Source organism: Perognathus longimembris, chromosome 1 (genome assembly GCF_023159225.1).
Source record: "Perognathus longimembris pacificus isolate PPM17 chromosome 1, ASM2315922v1, whole genome shotgun sequence".
Taxonomy (NCBI): domain Eukaryota; kingdom Metazoa; phylum Chordata; class Mammalia; order Rodentia; family Heteromyidae; genus Perognathus; species Perognathus longimembris.
The window spans coordinates 59894415-59917585 of record NC_063161.1 but is presented as its reverse complement, the minus strand read 5'-3'; the positions used below and the strand labels follow the sequence as shown (position 1 = coordinate 59917585).

The following is a 23171-nucleotide window of genomic DNA, read 5'->3' as shown; positions in this document are numbered from 1 at the left end:
TGGCTTGGCTTTATCCACTTCAGGCTAATATCCTTACCACTTGAGCCACACCTCCAATTCTGGTTCTTACTGACTGAGCCTCATGAGTCCATGAGTCTCATGGACTTGGCTGGTTTTGAATCTTGATCCTTTTTTTTTTTTCCAGTCCTGAGCCTTGAACTCAGGGTCTGAGCACTGTCCCTGGCTTCTTTTTGCTCAAGGCTAACACTCTGCCACTTGAGCACAGTGCCCCTTTTGGCCGTTTTCCATATATGTGGTGCTGAGGAATCGAACCTAGGGCTTCATATATATGAGGCAAGCACTCTTGCCACTAGGCCATATTCCCAGCCCCTGAATCTTGATCCTTACACTCCTGAGTAGCTGGATCACAGGAGTGAGCCACCAGCACCCATCTTAGAACCATGACTTTTAAAGCAAGAGCAATTGTTACCCTGTTGATATCACACAATGTATAATCCTACCTGCTCTAGCCCAAGTAGAAGGCTTAATTCTAAAAAATAGCAGGAGGGGCTGGGAATGTGACTTCGCGGTAAAGTGCTTGTCTAGCATGCATGAAGCCCTAGGTTTGATTCTTCAACACCACATAAACAGAAAAAGCCAAAAGTGGCACTGTGGCTTGAGTGGTAGAATGCTAGCCTTGAGCCAAAAGAAGCCAGGGACAGTGCTCCTCAGGCCCTGAGTTCAAGCCCCAGGCCTAGCAAATAGATAGATAAATGCTGAATTCTGGTCAAAAGCTTACAGCAGAGAAATTCACACTACATGTAGAAATAAAATGCACTAGATATCAAAGAACACCATAGAAAGATTTAAAATGCTCAATGAAATGTAGAAATGGAAGTAGACTTTCATATTATTCATGATCAATAATAAAGCTGATTACTCGTGAATAAGGGAGAAATAAAATAGGACACTTGAAGCACTTTCAATAAAAAAAAAAAAAGAGGCAGGTGTCAGTGGCTCACATCTGTAATCCTAGCTACTCAGGAGGCTGAGATCTGAGGAATGCAGTTCAAAGCTAGCCCAGGCAAGAAAGTCCATGAGACTCTTAACACCAATTAACCACCAGAAAACTGGAAGTGGTGCTGTGGTTCAAAGTGGTACAATGCAGATCTTGAGAAAAAGAGCTCAGGGGCAGCACCAGGCCCAAAATTCAAGCCCCACGACTGACCCCAAAAAAACAAAAAAAAGCAGGAAGAGAATTTTATATTACCAGTATTTTCCCCAGATTATCTGTACTGTACAATGGAAAAACCACATGTGGGTAATCAGTACTTAAAATGTGTTGGTCCATATTATGATGTACCATAGGCATAAAATACACTCTGCATTTCAAAGACAGTATAAAAACAAACTTATTATAATCCCTCATTAATAACTCAAAGAATAATATTTAGTTATGTTGAGCTAAAAAAATACAGCACTAAGATTAATTCTAAGACAGGTACTGTGGGGATCACACTTGTAATCCTAGCTACTTGGGAGGCTGAGATTAGGAAAACTGCAGATCCTGGCCAGCAACAGCAGAAAGTTGACCTTATTCCACCTCAACCAGTGAAAGGCTGAGTGTAGACCTCTGCTATGTGGGAAGTGTAAATAGAAGGGTCAGAATCCAAAAATCAGCCACTTTCCACAAAATATACAAAGCAAGAAGAACTGAGAGTGGCTCAAGTGGCAAGGTATTTGCCTCGCAAGCACAAGAACCTGAGTTCAAACCTCAGTGCGGGGGCTGGGGATATGGCCTAGTGGCAAGAGCGCTTGCCTTGTGTACTTGAAGCCCTGGGTTCGATTCCCCAGCACCACATATACAGAAGTGGCGCTGTGACTCAAGTGGCAGAGTGCTAGCCTTGAGCAAAAAGAAGCCAGGGACAGTGCTCAGGCCCTGAGTCCAAGACCCAGGACTGGCCAAAAAAAAAAAAAAAAAAAAACAAACTCAGTGTGGCAAAACAAAGTAATTTCACTTGTTACATTTTACTTTTTTATTTTAGCCACAAGAAGTTTAACAAGTTGGCTCAAACTTTTACATTATATTTCTACTGAATACTGCTACTCTAATTAGTCCTGTTTAGTGTTAATCACTAAATTCATTAATTTTGTTGAATTTAATAGTGTGTTCCTTTAGTTAATATGCAGTACATCTTAGATAAGATGATGTTAAGTGAGAAAATAGTGACAGCTAACTAAAATGTTCAAAAAAAGAGAATGACCTAAATTTCTGGGCAGATGCTTGAGCCAGCAGGGTTGTTCTGCCAAGTAGTAAGCAGGTTCTCTTTGTTATCTCTGCAAGAGGGTTACATGGCAAGAAAGATGGGACAGATTTGACCAAGCTTAACTATATTCATCTAGTGTAAAAAAAAAATATGCTTTATTTGGAGCATCTCCTAAATTACAATCTAAGTGTATGTAAGATAAATATTTTTCACTACTATTCAAATTTACTACAGTTTTTCAGATAATTAAAATTTGCCCTTATCAGAATTTCACATAAACTGATTCTAGTATAGCACCAAAGAAAACACAACTCTTGGTGAGAACAGTGAAAGGGGCGAAAGTGATCAAGACACTGTATTCATAAACTGCTTTGTTGGATGGCAACTCCTTTGTACAATTATTTACAGAAAATAAATAATAAGTATATATGAAAACAACTCTCAATAATGTCATTACTCTGTGTGTGTGTGTGTGTGTGTGTGTGAGTGTGTGTGTATGTGTTGGTCCTGGTGCTTGAACTCAGGGCCTGGGCACTGTTCCTGATCATTTTTGTTCAAGGACAGCACTCTACCACTTGAGCTTCACTACTGGCTTTTCAATATCATTACTTTTTGTAAGATATCATGACAGATGTGTGTGTGTACGTGCTTGTGCCAATCCTAAGGTTTAAATTCAGAGCCTGGAAACTGTCCCTGAGCTACTTTTGCTCAAGGCTAGCACTCTAACACTTGAACCACACAACTCCACATCCAGCTTTTTGGTAGTTAATTGGAAATATAAAGTTTCATAGATTTTCCTGCCTGCGATGGCTTTGAACTATGATCCTCAAGATCTCAAACTTCTGAGTAGCTAGGATTATAGGTTATAAGTCATCAGCTCTTGGCTTTACCATGACAGATTTTAAAAGCCATTGAATTTCTTTTCTACTGTGTTTTTTTTGGGGGGGTGGGGGGAGTGGGGGCCAGGTGTAGGGCTTGAACTCTGGGGCCTGGAAGCTGTTCCTGAGCTTTTTCAGTCAAGGCTAGTGCTCTACCAATTTGAACCACAGTTCCATTTCCTGTTTTCTGGTGGTTGATTGGAGATAAGAGTCTCATGGACTTTTCTGCCTGAGCTGGCTTTGGCCTGCAATCCTCAAATCTCAGCCTCGGATGACAGGCTTGAGCCACCAGCACTTGTCCACTCAATTTCTTATAATATAAACACTAATTATCCAACAGTCCATCTAGGAACTACAGAATGTGGTTTTAGAAAATTATAAAATTCAAAAATTACAGAACATAATTAGACAGCACTGACTCAAAGACAATGAATACACCAAAACTGAGAAAAACAATTCTATTCCAGTATTATGTAACTAGCTCTCAAAATGTATTAGACTCAGTTATGAAAGTAAAACTGAAATGTACTCAAATCAGAGTTCTTTGACACAAAACAATTCAAGGCTTCATATCATGTACTCAGTCAAATTATGTTGCAACTAACTAAATTAATGGAACCAATGGAAAATATATCAAATAGTTTAAGGAGCTATCATCCATTTACAGAGATAGATAGATAGATAGATAGATAGATAGACAGACAGACAGACAGACAGGATATCTAAAAAGCTAGTTTCCTTTCTAGCACTTTCACCAGATTTTTCTCAATTCCTAAGCCTATAAAAAGACAGCCACTACACGACTTTGCTGTAAATAATATTACATTGTACACATTATTTTGCAATTAGCTTTTCTTTGTATTTGTAAGGTTTCTCCTTATCCATAGAAATTAAAAGGCAACATAGCATAATGAATTCTGTCGCCAGGCAATTGGGGTTCAAATGCCATCTTTAAATCACCTCTGCTATTTATAAGCTATGAAAGTAGGTGGGTAACTGCTATGGTTTGGACATGGCTTGAGATGTCTCAAAGGGCTCATATGCAATGTGTGGTCCACAATATGGTCATATTAAGAGGCAAAAGAAAGTTTAAGAATAGGGGTCTAGTAAAGCACCTATCAGGAGACTGAGATCAAGGTTTGAAGCCAGACTTTGGAGACAGATCCAGGACACTCTTATCTCTCATTAGTCAGCAGGAAGCCAGAACTAGAGGCATGGTTCAAGTGGTAGAGTATCAGCTGTGAGCAAAAAAGCACGAGGCTGAGTTCAAGCCCCACTGTCCCCTCACAAATGAAAATTACAGGCCTGTGGGAAATAACTAGAGTGCTAGGGGCATCACCCTCAGGAGGGATTAATGCTGGTTTCACAAAATGAGTTATTGTTCCCAAGAGTAAATTCTTTAAAAAGGATCCGAGCCAGGCGCTGGTGGCTCACACCTGTAATCCTAGCTACTCAGGAGGCTGAGATCTGAGTTTCATGGCTTGAAGTCAGTCCAGTCAGGCAAGTCCCCATGAGACTCTTATTTCCAATAAACTATTCAAAAAACCCAGAAGTGGTGCTGTGGCTCAAGTGGTAGAACACTAGCCTTGAATACAAAGAGGCTCAGGGACAGTACCCAGGCCCTGAGTTCAAGCCCAAGTCTGGTAGAAGAGAGGGGAGGGGGGGGGATCCAGACTGATCCCTCCCTTGCTGGCTTTCTGTCTCACTTGTGCATAATCCCCTCTCATGATGTTAACATCCACCATGAGGATCTAACCAGAAACTGAACAAGTCATAAACATTCAACCTCTAAAACTATGAGTTAGGTAAAACTCTCTTTTAAATATAGTATTTTGATAAAGTAAAAGAAAATGAGTAATAATATTATTTATCCATCCATGTTTCAGTAAGCCCAGGGATAAAATGGAGATAATGATAGTCTTATTTCTGAGTTCTCGTGAGGAATAAGTTAATATTCACAGAGTGTTTAGAAAATACTTGGGCATAGAAAGTATTACTTCTTAAAATAGTTATTAATGATAAAATTAAAAAATGTAGAACCAGGTTCCATGTTTTAACACATAAATGTGCATGTACAAATCTCATAGGGCAAGTTTCTCTAGACTAACGCATCTGACTAGTAATTAATTGTTGGATACTAGGCTGCGCACATTTTCACTGCTTAACACATCTTCCTGAGTTTTGTGATCTAATCAGTAAAAAATGATAGCTCATGTACTTTAAACTGCATTTCCCAACAGATGAGACACTATCTTTTACAGCTCATTAGACATCCCACTTTCTAGTTTCCTTTGCTTCCAAGTACCTTTGTATCCATTAGTCATGTTATTAGGATATTCTATGGGATGGCTAACCTTGACTACCAACTTGATTGGATTGAGAAACACCTTGGGATTAGGTAAGCACTCTTCTGAGTATGTCTAAAGCATTTCCAAAGGACCTACTGAATGGATTAGTGCCTCCATGGATTCATAATATGGTGCTATTATGGGAGGTTGTGGAAGCAGAGGGAAGTGGAGCCTAGCTAGAGGAAGTAGGTACTTGGGGCATATCACCAGATGGGGGATGGGGAAGAATTGGGGGGAACACCTCACACTGGGCCCACTCGATGACTCTTCTCTGCTTTGTGTCCACTATGAGGTGAATAGGCCAATCTGGACCACATCCTCTCACTGCACAAAGTTCTGCTCAAGCACATGGGGTCAACCATGAGATGAACCTTCTACGACTTTGAAATAATGATAGTCCTGTCTGCCTCCATACGTAGCTGAAGAAGAATGTATCAAATAGATTGTCTGATTTTTCCAACCTGCCTAGTCTAGAAAAAAAATACATTACATACTGAAGACAGTGCATGTCTGCTCCCAGTCGTGTCAATCATCTTTCAGTTTGGCTTATCATGTCTAAGTTTTTTCCCTGAGGTAATAGAAACTTTTATCCTTGGTGGTTCATTCCTTTCCTTCTGACTCACTAAAGAGCTTCCATACCTTAACATGATTGTTTTTCCATATTTTCCACTTTTTAACAAATACGTTTTTGGCCAGACATGGTGGTATTTTCCTGGAATCTAAGCACTGGGGAGACTAAAGCAAGGAGGATCAGTAAGTCAAGGCCAGCCTTGACTACATAACAAATACCAGGCCAGCCCAGGCTATCTATAGAGACCTTGTCCCAGAAAAAGTCCTTCAAGTTTATTGTTTAACTGGAATTTCTATTTGCATATGGTTTGAAATAGAGATTTAGTTCCCCCCCCCCATACAAACTCAATTTGATAATCTACTTGCTCTTTTCTTGCTAGTAGGAAATGATCTGATCTTTGGTATTTATCAGCTTGCCCAATTCTGAACACATTTTTCTACACTAATTTTCACTATATCCATTCTTCTGCATTAATCTGTCTTTTGGACTAATACTATACAACTTCAAAAGAAATTTAGTTTTTGGTTGATCATGGAGCTTAAACTCAGGGTCTGGATGCTGTCCTTGAGCTCTTTTGCTCAAGGTTAGCACTCGACCACTTTGAGCCACAGCACCACAGCACCAGTTTTCTGGTGATTAATTGGAGCTAAGGGTCACACAGTCTTTCTTAGTTGGGCTGGCCTCAAACTGTAATCCTCAGATCTCAGCTTCTTGAGTAGTTAGGATTACACATGTGAGCCACCAGCGCTGGCTTCAAATTATTTTTCATTAGGATGTAATTTACAATAGTGTATTAATAGTGTACAAATTGTCTCTACATATACCCTTATGCAATACAGACAACAATACAGACATTTCTCATACTTTCTAAGGTTTTCTTATAACCCTTCCTAATCACTACCATGCCTCAAGGATAATTACTATCCCAGTCTAATATCACCATACATTAATGTGTACCTGGGTTTTTTTTTTTTTGTTTGTTGCTGATCCTGGGGCTTGAACTCAGGGCCTGAGCACTGTCCCTGAGTTGCTTCTACTTGAGGTGAATGCTCTACCACTTAAGCCACAGCACCATTTCTGGCTTTTGCTGAGTAGTTTATTGGAGATGAGAGTCTCACAGACTTTCCTGCCTGGGCTGGCTTTGAACCACAATCCTCAGATCTCAGCCTTCTGAGTAGCTAGGATTACAAGCATGAGCCACAAGAGCCCAGCAATATACCTGTTTAACTTCCTATAAATTAAATTATATATAACATGTCCCTGAGGTTCTTTTATTCAATATTCAGTCTACAAGATTCATTCTATGTAGCATGTAGCAGTTCATTCTTTTTCATTGCTGTGTAGCAGTCCATTGCTGTGTAGCAGTCCAATTGTTCGGTACCCAGCCTAAGTTCCTCCTTATTCTTTTCTTTCTTCCAGAACTATCTTTGTTATTCTTGTGCCTCTACTTTCTCAGGGATCATTTTATACAAACACACACACACACACAAACATACACACACATAACTCCCATTAAGATTATTGTCTGAGGGCTGGGAATATGGCCTAGTGGTAGAGTGCTTGCCTTGTATACATAGAGCCCTGGGTTCGATTCCTCAGCACCACATATATAGAAAAAGCCAGAAGGGGCGCTCTGTGGCTCAAGTGGTAGAGTGCTAGCCTTGAACAAAAAGAAGCCAAGGACAGTGCTCAAGCCGAGTCCAAGCCCCGGGACTGGCAAAAAAACAAACAAAAAAAAGATTATTGTCTGAAACTTTAGTAAAATGTTATTAAATTTTAAATAAACTTCCTAACAAAAATATAGAATATTTTGTTTTCTTCCTGTCTAATTACGTGTTCTTCAAAAAAATTTGAGTACACTGTAAGTTCATATAAGAGGGATTATTTTTCATTTCCTAAATGACTTTTAGTAATTTGAATGTGTTTTGCACCCAGGAACACCAAATTCTTCTATTTATATATATACTGTGTTCATCTCCTTTAAATTTCCTTTCCTATTTCTCTCTTTTTCTCTTCCCCTTCTCTTTCCCTCTTCTCTTCCTTTCCCTCTCACTTCCATTCTTGCCTTTTTTCCTTCCTTTCTTTTCCCTTCTTTTTCCTTTTATTTCCTTTTTTTTGTTATGTTATTGGTCATAGGGCTTGACCTCTGGGCCTGGGCACTGTCCTTGAGCTCTTTTGCTCAAGGCTAGGACATTCTTACTTGGGCTGGCCTCAAACCTCGATCCTCAGATCTCAGCTTCCTGAGCAGCTAGAATTGAAATCGTAAGCCATCAGTGCCCTACCATCTTTCTGTTTTTGATTCTGGAGTTTGAACTCAGGGTCTCTCACTTGCCAAGTAGGTTCTCCACTGCTAAAGAGCATCCAGCCATCTTTTAAATTTTCTAGGGAGATGTTTATCTCATTTCTCTTCTTTTCCAATACTTTTGGATTTTTCTTTTTTTTGCTCATCAATTATTGATAAGATATACTTTCCTGACTTATTCCTGACTTTAAACTGTGTATAAGATTTTGTTATTTAACATATGCGTACTATATGAGTTTGAAACGCAGCCTTTGCAAGAAGAAAAAGTAAACACAAAACAAAAGGAAAACGCAGCTTTTTTAGAGCAGTAAGAAACAACTAGCAGCATGGCTAGATGAGTCAGCAAGTGTGTAAGGCCCCTAGTTCAAGCTCCACTGCTAGCCAAAAAATTTAAAAATAAATCAAAAAGTAAAAGCTTAAGAAAAAATATTGTTTTCAATCTTATGCTATATTTAGATTTTTAACTAAATTACTTACAGACACAATTTTCAAGCATCGAATCCCCTCACCATTTAAACTCTTTCTACTACGCTGATGGGTTGAACACAGTCAAAAGTACTGCAATAACTGGTCTTCCCCTTGAGGATACCCATGAGGAAAAGCTGACACCAGCGTCCTTGGCTATATCCACATGAGCCATGCTCAACTACCACTTTTAAATGGTGCTGTGTTTTGTTGTGGTCCAGAGTTCCCCATGGCCTACTTGGTGTGGCATTAAAGATTAAATTCAAGACCTCTCAAGGACTGCTGCCAATTAAGCTGCACCTAGAGAAACTATTCACAATAGTCAAAAAGTGGGCCTGTAGATCTGAGGATGAGACTCTCTTCTCCAATTAACCAGCAAAGAGCAAGAAGTGGAGCTATGGCTCAAGTGGTAGAGTGCCAGCATGAGCAAGAAGAAAGCTAAGGAACAATGCCCAAGCCCTAAGTTCAAGCCCCAGAAATAGCATGCAAAAACAACATCAACAACAACAAAAACAAAAAGTCAAAAAGTGAAACACAGGGCTGGGAATGTGGCCTAGTGGTAAAGTGCTCACCTCATATACATGAAGCTCTGGGTTCAATTCCTCAGCACCACATATATAAAAAAGCTGGAAGTGGAGCTGTGGCTCAAGTGGTAGAGTGGCTTGAGCAAAAAGAAGTCAGGGACAGTGCTCAGGCCCTGAGTTCAAGCCCCTGGCAAAAAACAAAACAACAACAACAACAACAAAATGAAACACAATCCAAGTAAACATCAACTGATTCAGTAAGTACATAAATAAAATATGAGCCGGGTGCTGGTGGCTCACGCCTGCAATCCTAGCCACCCACGAAGCTGAGATCTGAAACATGATTGGAATCCAGCCCTGGCAGGAAAAGTTGTGAGACTCTAATCTCCAATTAGCCAATAGGAAACTAGAAGTGGTACTGGGCTCAAAGTGGCAGAGCACTAATCTTGAGCAAAAAGAGCTCAGGGACAGTGCCAAGGCCCAGAGTTCAAGTGTCATGACAAAAAAAAAAAAAAAAAAAAAAAAAGAAAGAAAGAAAGAAAGAAAGCTAGGTGATTCTTACTTCCATGTTGTATTTTATGTGCCACTTGATGGGCTTAGCATTTGGAAAAGAACTCCATCTCCCAAGTACAAATAATTACACCTTTCACTATGTAATCACCAAAGTTGATTTTCTACACTGACAGTCTGGGGTTCAAGCATCAACACTGAAAAGCAATAAAGAAAAAGAATATATATGGTATTATTCATATGCAATAATGTTTGACCAGAGAAAGGAATGAAGTAGCTAGATGTAGTGGTGAGCACTTATAATTTCAGATATCCCATAGGCTAAGACAGCAGCAGGACTGAAAGTTCAAGATGATGCTGAGCAATGTAGACTCTGTTTCAAAAAGGTAAGGAGGGGAGGATACACTGATATATGTTGTGACACGGATGGACGTTATGTTTAGTATACTGGGTGAAAGAAATCAATCACTAAAGGCCACATATTGTGTGACTCCACTTTATGAGCTGTATAGACAAGATGACTGTATAGAAACAGAAAAAAAGATGAACAATTGCTTAAGTATGGTTTAGGAAAATGAAAACTGTCTAAATTGACTAAAGTAATCAAACAAAACTCTTCAACAAAAGTAAAACCCATTGCCCATTTTTGTTTTGTTTTTTGCCAGTCCTGGGGCTTGAACTCAGGGCTTGAGCACTGTCCCTGGCTTCTTTTTGCTCAAGGCTAGCACTCTACCACTTGAGCCACAGCGCCACTTCCAGCTTTTTCTGTATGTGGTGCTGAGGAATCGAACCCAGGGCTTCATGTATACGAGGCGAGCACTTTACCACTAGGTCATATTCCCAGGGCCCCCACCCTAACCCCACTGCCCATTTTTCAGGAAATCAGTCTTTTTTTTTTTTTTTCTTGCCAGTCCTGGGCCTTGGACTCAGGGCCTGAGCACTGTCCTTGGCTTCTTTTTGCTCAAGCTAGAACTCTACCACTTGAGCCACAGCGCCAGTTCTGGCCATTTTCTATATATGTGGTGCTGGGGAATCAAACCCAGGGCTTCATGTATATGAGGCAAGCACTCTTGCCACTAGGCCATATTCCCAGCCCATTGCCCATTTATAACTGGGAAAATTGTATGGGACATGAATTATATCAATTGTTTTTTGTAAATATTGTTCTTAGGAAAATATACTACAGCTTCAATATGTTCAATAGTTTTCAATTTCTTTGTATTTTTTCCCTAGTGGAGGTAAGTTTGAAAAGATTATTCCTATAAAACTGATCATTTTAGCTGGGTACCAGTGGCTCATACCTGTAAATCCTAGCTATTCAGGAGGCTGAGATATGAGGATCATGGTTCAAAGCTAGCCCAGGAAGCAAAGTCTGTAAGGCTTTTATCTCCACCTAACCACAAAAGGCCAGACTGGAGCTGTGACTCAAGTGGTAGAGTGCTAACCTTGAACACAAAAGCTTAGTGACAGCACCCAGGCTCAAAGTTCAAGCCCCAGGACTGGCAAATGACAACAATAACAACAACAAAGACAACTGTATTTTCTTTTACAAATTTACATATAAAGTGATTTTTTATATTTTTGAAATTGCTATTGCATTTGTAGTTATGCCTCTTCTTACAATTTTACTACTCTGTCATCTGATTTTACTTAATCAGTATTTCCAGAATCAACTGAAAACAACTAGGTTGATCATATTATTTTTATTATTATTTTCTTTCCCCACCCCCCCTATTTTTAATGATGGAAACAAAAAACATCTAAAATCGAAGCTTCTGGAAGAACCACTTGTTCTTGCCGGTCTTGTATCTCTCCTCAAACTTGACCTTGGCCTCCCGTCGGGCCTTGGGTTTAAAAGCTGGGTCTCTGAAGACATCCTTGTTGACCACAGTTTTGTCCTAGGGGATATCCACAGAATACCTTGTAGGCATAAGGTGATGGTAGTTATAAACCTTTACAAAGGACTTGATCTTGGATCTCTTGGCGATCTTCTTGCCTATGTTAGCTGTCACTTTTTGGGGATAGCGATCAATTCCAGCCACCAAAGCATGGCTGTAGGGGTGATCTGAGGTGCCATTGTCAATGTTCTTCACGATGACGGCTTTGCGTCTGGAGTAGCGTCTGGCCAGGACCAGCACCACTTTCCCGGGTTTCATGAACTTGCCCATTTCGACAGCACCCAGCAGGCCCACAGCAAAAAAGGATTTATTATTATTTTCTAATTCACCAAATTCTCTTTTTATTTTATTACTTCCTCCCTTCCTTCTTCCTTTTGTTTTATTGTGCCTGTTGTTTGTTTTCTGTCTTTTGTTTTTGTCATACTGGACTTGAACTCATTAGAACCTTGAGCTTATTTACTAAGCTGATGTTCTACTATAAGACACTCTTCCAGCACCATTTTTCCTGTTTTTGTTTTTTGTCCAGTTCTGGGGTTTGAACTCAGGGCCTGGGCACTGTCCCTTCGCTTCTTTCACTCAAGGCTAGCACTGTACCATTTGAGCCACAGGGCCACTTCCAGCTTGTCTGGATAGTTTACTGTTGGTTGACTTCAAGCTCAGCCACCATGGTAGCTAGGATTACTGGTGTGAGCCACTGGTGCCCAACTACACACTATGTTTCTTGATCCCTCATATCTGACACAAGGCTTTTGCTGTGATTCACTTCTAAGTATCTTTTTTGAAGTGAAGAGAGCCAAAATCTCACTACATAGCCCAGGATAGCCTTGAATTCCTGTGATGAAACAATCCTTGTTTCTGATTTCCAAGTGCTGGGCACAAACTACCACACCTAGTACCTTAGAGACGGGGGACATCATCCAAACAAAGATAAAGAAATGTACTCTCCTTTACCTGACTTAAGTAACTGTAACCCATCTGTACATCACTTTTATAATAACAAATTTTAAATGTTTAAATACCTTATAATTTTTACCACTTGTTTTGTTTCTGAGATGAGCTCTCACTACATTGCTAGAACTGGCCTCAAATTCCAGGGCCCAAACGATCCTCCTGTCTTAGCCTCCTACACTATGTTTTTTATTCTTTTTTTGCCAGTCCTGGGGCTTGGACTCAGGACCTGAACACTGTCCCTGGCTTCTTTTTGCTCAAGGCTAGCACTCTGCCACTTGAGCCACAGCACCACTTCTGGTCATTTTCTATATATGTAATGCTGGGGAACTGAACCCAGGGCTTCATGTATATGCGGCAAGCGCTCTTGCCACTAGGCCATATTCCCAGCCCTATGTTTTTTATTCTTTAACATTCTTAATTATTTTAATTTCCACTGTTTACTTCTTAATCATTTGCTTCTCCACCATTCTCATAGTTTGTCTTCTGAAATAGATATGTATTGTTGCTTCTCAATCTATCCTTTGGCAAGAGTGGAAATATGCCTACCTGTCAAGAAGCTTAAAATATTCATAACATCATTCACAAGTGATACAAAACTATCAGTACAAGCAGGCAGCCAACAAAAAAGCCAACAGAAGCATATGTGTCGGTCCTGACATGTACTAAATGATTTTACAGGCCTTAAATGGCTGGGGAACAAGAGGTTACCCAACACTGAAAGATGTTTCAGATTTTTTATTTTTGTTTTTTATAGTTTTCATTTCTATTTTCCTGTGCTTCTGGGGGGGGGGGAATCAAGGTAGTAACTTCTTTCAGTTTTCTCTACTTTGTTTACGTAATTTTATACTATCATTTTAATTTTCACTACTTACTTTGTGTGTGCCAATCCTGGGGCTTGAACTTGGGGCCCAGGGACTGTCCATGAGCTTTTGTGCTCAAGACTAGTGCTTTACCACTTGAGCAAAAGCTCCACTTCTGGCTTTTTGGTGGTTGACTAGAGGTTAACTGGAGATCTTATTTATGTCCCACAGAAGCTAATTTTATACCTATTCAAATTTAACTGTGATAGTTTTTTTAAAAGAAAGAGTTGGGGTTTTTTTTTTTCAGAAGAAAATGCAGTATGTATATGATGGAGAAGGAATATGAACCTGTCTTTAATATATGAAAATTTGGTATACACATTCAATAAAACTATTTTTCTACATCAAAAGCTAGTATTTCTCCAGATGCTGGTGACTCACACCTGTAATCCTAGTTACTCAGGAGGCTGAGATCTGAAGATTGAAATTCAAAGCCAGTTCAGAGCCAGCCGGGCAGGAAAGTCTGTGAGACTTATCTCTAATTAATCACTAGAAAACTGGAAGTGGCACTGTGGCTCAAGTGCACTAGCCTTGAGCTATAGAGCTCAGGGACTGAGCCCAGGCCAAGAGTTCAAGCCCCAGGACTGACCAAAAACAAAAAGACAAAACTAATATTTTTTTTTTTTGGCCAGTCCTGGGCCTTGGACTCAGGGCCTGAGCACTGTCCCTGGCTTCTTCCCGCTCAAGGCTAGCACTCTGCCACCTGAGCCACAGCGCCGCTTCTGGCCGTTTTTTCTGTATATGTGGTGCTGGGGAATCGAACCTAGGGCCTCGTGTATCCGAGGCAGGCACTCTTGCCACTAGGCTATATCCCCAGCCCCCAAAACTAATATTTTGGTGGGTATAATTTAATCTCAGTCACTGATGTTAGGGAGTGAATAATATTTTTAAAACCCTATAAAATCCAATCCTTGCTCTCAAAGAGCATACAACTCAAATATAAAAGTTTTATGTATTTATTAAAAAAAATTGCTGAGCCACACACCAGTAGTTTACACCTGTAATCTTACTTAGGAGGCTGAAATCTGAGGATCCCAGTAAGAAGCCAGATCAGGCAGGAAAGTTTATGAGACTCTTTTCTCTAATTAATGACCAGAAAGCCAGAAATGGAGCTGTGGCTCCTGGTACATCACTAGCCTTGAGCTTTAAAAACAAAAACTTAAGGAGAGCACCCAGGCCCTGAGTTCAAGCCCTAGAACCATCAGCAAAAAGAAAAACCCAAAACACAAAACTTGCTGAACATGGTGGCACGTGCCTGTAATCTTACAATTGAAGAAGCTGAGGTATGAGGAAGATTTTGAATTTGAGGCCTTCAACCAAACCAAACAAAAAAGGCAATTATACAATTTAAAGCCAATCTTTGGGCTAAGCTGCATTATATAAATGTAACCACAGAAATTAAGATTGATTTGCAGTCCAAGTATAGCATATAAGAATTTATTTACTGTGTGCTGCTGTTAGTGTACTAAAGCACATCCCATGAATGAATACAATCTCACACAAAGCCACGTTTCCACTTAGAAAGCACAGGTAACAAAATAGATAGCAAAACGTAGCAGACACAACAGGCTGGACATACCTCAACTTTATAGAGTATAACAGGTATGGGGAGAAGGTCACTTCAAGAATATGAAGGTACCAGACAAAGCATAAATATAGCAACTCTCCCGGTCAAGCCAACAAAAGTTTCAGATTGAGGAAATTAGGCCTCAAAGAATGAAGGTGAATTATGAATACTCCACAGATAAATAAAAATTTAACAAAACACCTATTAGTGTGGCACTATGACAGGCTCTATGTGCTAAAAACAAACAAATACTATTCAAGAATAATTTCTGATGTGAGTGGAGATAGGAGGAAAAAATGGGAGTGAGGAAAGAGGTGACACTGTCCAAAAAGAAATGTAATCTTTACCTGACTTATGTAAATGTAACCCCTCTGTGTATCACTTTTATAAAAACAACTTAAGAAATTAAAAAAGAAAAAGAAAGCCAGGCACTGGTGGCTCACACCTGTAATCCTAGCTACTCAGGAGGCTGAGATCTGAGGATCAGGTTCAAAGCTAGCCCAGTCAGGGAAGTTCACGAGACTCTTATGATTAAGAGAAAACTACAGAAAAAGCTGCAAGTGGCTCATAGTGGTAGAGTGCTAGCCTTGAGCAAAAGGAGCTCAGGGAGAGCACCCAGGCCCAGAGTTCAAGCTCCAGGACTGGCAAAATAAAAATAAAAATAAAAATAAGGGATAGTGTCTCTGAGCTAGGCATTGGTGGTTCACACCTGTAATCCTAAATACTCAGGAAGCTGAGATCTGAGGATCATGGTTGGAAGCCAGCCCAGGAAGTAAAGTCCATGAGATTTATTGCCAATTAACTTGCAAAAAAGACAGATGTGGAGCTGTGGCACAAGTGATAGAGCCTTGAGCATAGGACAGTGCCCACACTCCTGAGTTCAAAGCCCCAAGACAGGCATTAAATAAAAAGGGGGTATAGTAAGAATTTAGAATAAGAGAGAAACTGAAATAAGACGCTAATTTTAACATTTTTATGCCAATGCAATAAATTATGTTATCTATAGAACCATGGAGCTCAAATTCAACCAATTCTGCCAAATATCACATCAATAAGCCCTTTCAGTACTAAGAAGGATGGGGTAAGTATAACTGCAACATATTCAAAATTATTTTTCAGGTATATCTTCAATGAACTTGAAAGATAACTGAAAGCTATGTCATTATGAAGCCCTAGCTGGGCTGATGATGGATGTAGTTAATGGTGGAACACTGCTTAGCATGTATAAAGCTCTAGGTTTGATCCCTAGGAATACTAGGAGGAGACAAAACAGAGGGAGGAAGGGAAGAAGAAAAAAGAAAAAAAAAGAGAACTGCTAATAATTTAACAGACAACTATCTGAACTGTTAAGAACTACTGTGCTAAAATAATTTGACCAAACTTGGTATGTGCACAAATTTTATAGTTCAGGTGCTTATTTCACACACACACACACACACACACACACACACACACACGTACTGTAAACAAACTCATAAAAAAAATCAACATGAAGCTTTCCTACATTGCTTTAGAATCATTGCACTATTTACCAAAAGCTATTGTTTGTTTCTAAAACAATTATGAGGTAAATAATCACTGTAAAAAAGTCATACTCTTTATTCATGCAACAATTAAGTTTGCTACATCAGTCACATAATAATTTTCATAACTCACACCAAACATACAAAAAGAAGCTATACCAAACAACGTCCTTTCTATGAAACCCTTCTAAAGAGAAGAAATTTGAGAGAAAAAAGTCTCAAGTCTCTGAAAACCAGATTACTTACCAGTAACTTGAGTTTTCCTATTGGGTCTTTTCCCTCACAGATCCACCTCTCTTGCCCTTCTGTCCAGCATGAGAATCTTCCTGATGGGCATCCACTGGAACTGAGGGGGCATGCAGTACAGACGTATATGTAAGAAAGTGGGGGGCAGGGATTTGGGAGATGCTAGAGACATGCTTCAGTGCACTTGCTTACCTTCCTGAAATTGGAAATTTCAACGGTTCCTTGGTCCTCGAGGCATTCACAATAACTTCAAAGAATGTGGATCTGTGGAGATTACCCAATAGGAGAACTCCAGTTACTGGTAAGTGATCCAGTTTTTTTCTTCTCTATCAGAATAAGAAGATTATTTAATTTTATTTGGGATTACTAACACACGTAGAACTACAGGAGAAAGAGATGTTACATTCACCAGCGACCTATTATGGGCACACATCAAAGTAAACATGGAAACATCTTGCTAACAGTGTCAAGAGAAACTCCTGGTATCAGAAACACAACAAAGAGTTAAATATCTTCAGGTTTTTTTTTAATGTCTAATATAATGACAGTAGTATTTTGGCACACAAAAGTATCAGCTATCAAACTATTCCACCATTTCTTCCTAGTACAAGAACAAATAGCTGAATTAAATCTACCATTTCTTAAAGTTGTTAGCCACTAGCATACCTTATGGCCATGGTTGGCTAATGATCTTCTTAAACTTTAAAAGCATCAAAATATTTCCCATTTATCCCTTAATAAAAGTCTTAACCATTTGTCAGCTCAAACCTGTAATCCTAGCTACTCAGGAGGCTGGGATCCTGAGGATTACATTTCTAAGTCACCCAAGGAAGAAAAGTTTATGAGATTCTATCTCCAATTAACCAGCGAAAAGGCATGCTGCAAGCATGGCTCAAGAGTTAGGGTACTAGCTCATGTAAGCAAGCCAAGTAACCACAAAATTCTGAGTTAAAATCCCACTACCAGAAAACAAACAGAATAAATAGGACAAAATTCTTCATATGCCATAAAATCATCATTCTACTACATTAATTCTAATGAAAATCTTATATTCCAATCTTATTAGTTACATTTGTATTTAGTAAAGAATGACAGTACACTTGTCAAGATTTTTGCTAGATTCCTATTTAATTTTAACACTCAAATTGCTCTATATATCATATCCATTTTTCTACAAATCTGAGTCTTCAAGCATACCACTACTAATAAATGTGTATACTTCTAAGTTGCTCATTCATTAACTGGGGTAGTACACTGTTATGATGTGGATGTAATTTAAGTGTGTCCCAAGGAAAGGTTCCTGTGCTGGAAGCTTGGTTCTCAATGGGAGAAGCAATGGAACCACTGGAAGGTGGGACCAAGTGGAACAGAAAGAAGTCACTGCAAGCATCACTCTCAGAAGAGTGAAGTCGTTATAAAAATAATTTTTTTAAAGAGCAAGACTGGCATTTCCCCAATCTCTGGTTTTGTCTGCAAATGTAATCTTTTGTGCACCTGGTCCTAGCACTGTGATGTCATTCACCATGAGGCCCTCAAAGGCCAAAGAGATAATCTGGCTAAGTAGTAGCTGTCAGAGCTTGCAATTTCAGCCTAAGATCTAAATAAACCCTTTTTCTTTATAAAGTATCCAACTTCCGACATTTTGTTACAGCAACAGGCTAACAGACTGATACAAACCCCATTTCTTTTTTCTTTTTTTTTTTTTTGGCCAGTCCTGGGCCTTAGACTCAGGGCCTGAGCACTGTCCCTGGCTTCTTTTTGCTCAAGGCTAGCACTCTGCCACTTGAGCCACAGCGCCGCTTCTGGCCGTTTTCTGTATACGTGGTGCTGGGGAATCGAACCTAGGGCCTCGTGTATCCGAGGCAGGCACTTTTGCCACTAGGCTATATCCCCAGCCCCACAAACCCCATTTCTAACAGTACTATAAAGATAAATATATGCCTATAATCCCAGCATTTCAAAGGCTGAGACAGGAGGACTGCAAGGTTGAAGCTAGCTTGGGCTGTATTATACAGCAAGATCTTATCTCAAAGAGAGAGAATGAGAGAGGGAGAGAGAAACAGAGAGAGTGACAGAGAACATTTTAAAAGGTTCATGAGATGTAAGTTATGTTTCTAGTTAACTAGATTCTTGTAGAGTTAGCTGAAGAGTATTTACATGGCACAAGGATCTACTGTTAATATTTGGATTATAGGTACAGTAATCCAAAGATTTTTCCATAATGGTATGAACTAGGATAAACTATGCCATTATAAATTAAATAGTAATTTTCCTATTCACCCCACTTGGGCCATGCCTCCAATTTCTCTCTCTCTCTCTCTCTCTCTCTCTCTCTCTCTCTCTCTCTCTCTCCCTCTATTTCTCTCTGTCCCTCTGTCTGTCCTCTTTTCTTTTATGAATATCTACTAATTGAACAAAGGGTTTCATTGTGGTATTTCCATACATTCATACAATGTACTCTAATGAATTTTACCCCCTCTATGATTTTCTTAACCCTTTAAAAATAATTTTAGCCAAGCTTCATTATTCTGTTTTCACATATGTGTTTTAAGTATTTACTTTGGTTTGGGGACCAATCTCATTGCCCTTGCCTGAGCTGGTCTTAGACTCTGTATTCTTCTGCCCCCATCTCCCAGATAGCTGGGACCATGGGCTTATGCCACCACATCTAGCCTCCAATTTTCATTTTTAGCAAACATTGCCTCCATTTACATTTAAGTAATACAAACAGAATCAAATGCATTGTATAAGAGAATCAAAACATCTAGAAAGCTGGGGCTGTGGTCGCTCTCACCTATAATCCTAGCTACTCAGGAGACTGAGATCTGAGGATCACAGTTCAAAGCCAGCCCAGACAGTAGTTAGTTCCTATCCTCTACCTCTAGGCAGTAGTAAGATTCTAATCTCCAGAAAAACAAAACAAAACAAAAATAGAGGTGTGGTTCAAGTGGTAGTGTGTCACTAAGCCAGAGAAGAAAACCCTGAGTTCAAGCTCCAATACCAGAATAAAATAAAATAAAAAAGTTGAAAATATTTTAAGGTAATCAAGGGTAACAAAGACAGACTGGCATTGAAAAATCTATTTTTTGTTGTTGTTATCTTTCCATAAACTCAACTAAGATTTTGTGTGTGTGGGCTCAAGATTAAGCGTAGGGCCTCATGCATACACACTACATCTTCAGCCCTAAAATGGATTCTATCAGAAGAACTCAGAAGGTAAAAATGTTCAGGCATTAGGATGTTTTATTTAAAAGTATCCTGCATATGACTCTTTAACAAATATAATGCTCATCAATAGACTGGCATTCCTTAATAATCGAACAAAAATAAAACACTTCACTAAAGAAAAGCTGCCATACAAAGTTAACATGAGCCAGGCATTGGAGGCTCATGCCTATAATCCTAGGAGGCAGAGATTTGAGCATTAGTTCAAAGCCAACCCATGAAGAAAACTCCATGTAAGACTCTTATCTCCAATAAATTTTTCAAAGAAGGCAGAAGTAGTGCTGTGGCTCAAGTGGTAGACTGCTTACCTTTGGCAAAAAACAAACAAACAAAAAACACCCCCAAAAGGGCTGGGGATATAGCCTAGTGGCAAGAGTGCCTGCCTCGGATACACGAGGCCCTAGGTTTGATTCCCCAGCACCACATATACAGAAAACGGCCAGAAGCGGCGCTGTGGCTCAAGTGGCAGAGTGCTAGCCTTGAGCGGGAAGAAGCCAGGGACAGTGCTCAGGCCCTGAGTCCAAGGCCCAGGACTGGCCAAAAACAAAAAACAAAAAAAAAACACCCCCCAAAAGCTGTCAGGGACAGTGCCCAGGCCCCAGGACCAGAGTTCAAGCCCCAAGACCAGAAAAACCAAAAACAAAATAAAACCAAACCAAAACCAAAAAAACCCACAAAATAAACCCTGAAGAACCCGCTTTGCTTAGAATTTGTGATAATTAACTCTCCCTTCCACAACCACCTCTGGCTTGAACAGGTTTTGATGATTTCTCAGGCACATTATTTCAAATCTTCAACTAACTTAAAATTCTAATATCAGGTTTTGTGGTTAAACTTTTTTCTTCATATGAATGTCGGATTGGGAATTCTGTCAACAGTATAACCAAGTTTTAAGATTACGTACTTATTTGTATCTATTTAAGTGACATCACTGATAGTTCAAATAAGAGTTGTGTACATATGCACACAGAGATAAACAGATATACAACTGAGCTGAACTTCAATTAACCAAAATAAGATTAAACTATAAACTAAACAAATAAAGGATGTTACTTATAGAAACTACTTTTTTTTTTTTTTTTTTTTAGCTCCTTTAGCCCATCAGAGACCTTAGGTAAAGTGCAGAATTTTGTGTGATCTGATTTTCCTTACCATGATCTTTCCGATCACTTTACCCAAAGGGGAAAAGCCCTAGAGGTCATATGAGTTATAAACTGAAATGGCTATGGATAATTTGCCTTTTTTATATGACATAATCTATTAGGTTGATTGTATCTTGTACCCCATGTATACTTATATACTATATAGTTCCATGTACACTTATGCTTCTTCTAAGTCCCCTAAATTATAAATATAATCTCATTTCCTAATAAAAAATCTTCTTTCCCTCAGTTTCATTCTACAACTTCTTGCCATCCCAACCAATAAAGACACTTTTTTAAAAAAAACACTATTTTCTTATTTATCCAACTGAGTCTAAATGGAAGACTGCAAAACTGCATTCACTTGTAAAATGAAAAATATAACAGAAACCAATTCATAGAGTAATTGTGAAGATTAATGTACGTAAATTATTTAGAAATAATACCCAGAAGCTAGCCATATACCTAAGACTATTAACACAACCAAAAATGATATTATCTTCAAGTGATTTTGTCTCACAATAACAAAAACAAAATTTAAGACTTGTATCTTGCCTAACATGTTTGAGGTCCTGAGTATAATCCCTAGAAACACATACATACACATACAAACACACACTCACACACACTGAACTGCAGTACCTCTACATATTAATATTTTTATTATTATAATTTTTTTTTTTTTTGGCCAGTCCTGGGGCTTGGACTCAGGGCCTGAGCACTGTCCCTGGCTTCTTTTTTGCTCAAGGCTAGCACTCTGCCACTTGAGTCACAGTGCCACTTCTGGCCGTTTTCTGTATATGTGGTGCTGGAGAATTGAACCCAGGGCCTCATGTATACAAGGCAAGCACTCTTGCCACTAGGCCATATCCCCAGCCCCCATATTAATATTTTTTAAAATACATATGATTTAAATAGAGCTCATGAAACATTTACCAGGTAAATCACTATTTTTATTGCAATCATCACTGTAAGCCATCAATTTGGATCTACTTTAGTAATGGACTTAAAAGTTGCTAGAAACGGGCTGGGGATATGGCCTAGTGGCAAGAGTGCTTGCCTCTAATACATGAAACCCTGGGTTCGATTCCCCAGTACCACATATACAGAAAACTGCCAGAAGTGGTGCTGTGACTCAAGTGGCAGAGTACTAGCCTTGAGCAAAAAGAAGCCAGGGACAGTGCTCAGGCCCTGAGTCCAAGGCCCAGGACTGGCAAAAAAAAAAAAAAAGTTGCTAGAAACATTTACTGCAAGTTGTTTCCATATTCCAATGCCTAAAACTTTTCTGGGCAGTACTGGGGCTTAAACTCAGGGCTGTGTGCTTCCTAAGCAGATAGTCTATCACTGAGACATACCCTTAGTCCATTTTTGTGCCGGCTATTTTTGAGACAGGGTATTGCTTCCTGTCCAGGTGCATTCCTGGACTGCAATTTGTCTATTTGTGGCTTCCTATCATTGGTAGCATTGTAGACATTTACCACTACAGATAACTACTGATTGAGAATCCTGTATTACCTGATTCTGGATGCCTGGGTTGGTATCAAACCATGATCCTCCTGAATACAACTTCCCATGTAGATAGGATTACAGGTGTGTGACACCATCATCCAGCCCAATGCTTGAATTTTATGGTTACAATCAATAACTAATACTCAGTTGGTTATTCCAACTGCTGACAAATTCTAAAACGAAAATATGAGCAAGCAACATATATCCATGTTCTTGACTACAATTTAATAGACAAGATACTAATATCCAAACTTCTGTGAAAAGCCTTGGAAAATGAAAAATAGTAAGTAGGTAAATTCCAGCTTCCAGAAGCTTGCCTTAGCCAGAACAACTTCCTATTGATCTATTTGACATTTAAAATTTTCCTCTTAAGTTTCCCTTTCAAGAAAATCATAAAACAAAGTTTTAAACATCAATGGATAACACTTTAGTTACTCAGACAGCC

At 39.3% G+C, this 23171-nt stretch overlaps 2 protein-coding genes and 1 long non-coding RNA gene across 4 annotated transcripts in view; 1 reads left to right on the top strand and 2 right to left on the bottom strand.

Annotated features, from left to right (window-relative positions):
* Yaf2 (YY1 associated factor 2) overlaps window positions 1–23171 on the bottom strand; it is an 80293-nt gene that overhangs the window by 35890 nt on the left and 21232 nt on the right. Inside the window, exon 3 of one of the 2 annotated variants that reach the window (XM_048366224.1) lies at window positions 17043–17114. The exons of the other annotated variant lie outside the window; for it this stretch is intronic. Within the exon in view, the coding sequence (XP_048222181.1) occupies window positions 17043–17114 (72 nt within the window). The remainder of the gene's footprint in view (window positions 1–17042; window positions 17115–23171) is intronic. 2 annotated transcript variants of the gene reach the window in all.
* Window positions 1182–14219, top strand: LOC125365940. The gene is made up of 4 exons (XR_007213757.1): window positions 1182–1563; window positions 4298–4302; window positions 11144–11150; window positions 14207–14219. It is a non-coding gene; the product is annotated as an uncharacterized LOC125365940 (long non-coding RNA).
* Window positions 11532–12003, bottom strand: LOC125365933 (60S ribosomal protein L27-like). Its single transcript, XM_048366244.1, has one exon. It carries the CDS (start codon window positions 11971–11973, stop codon window positions 11704–11706), a length of 270 nt encoding a protein of 89 aa, XP_048222201.1. The 5' UTR covers window positions 11974–12003; the 3' UTR covers window positions 11532–11703.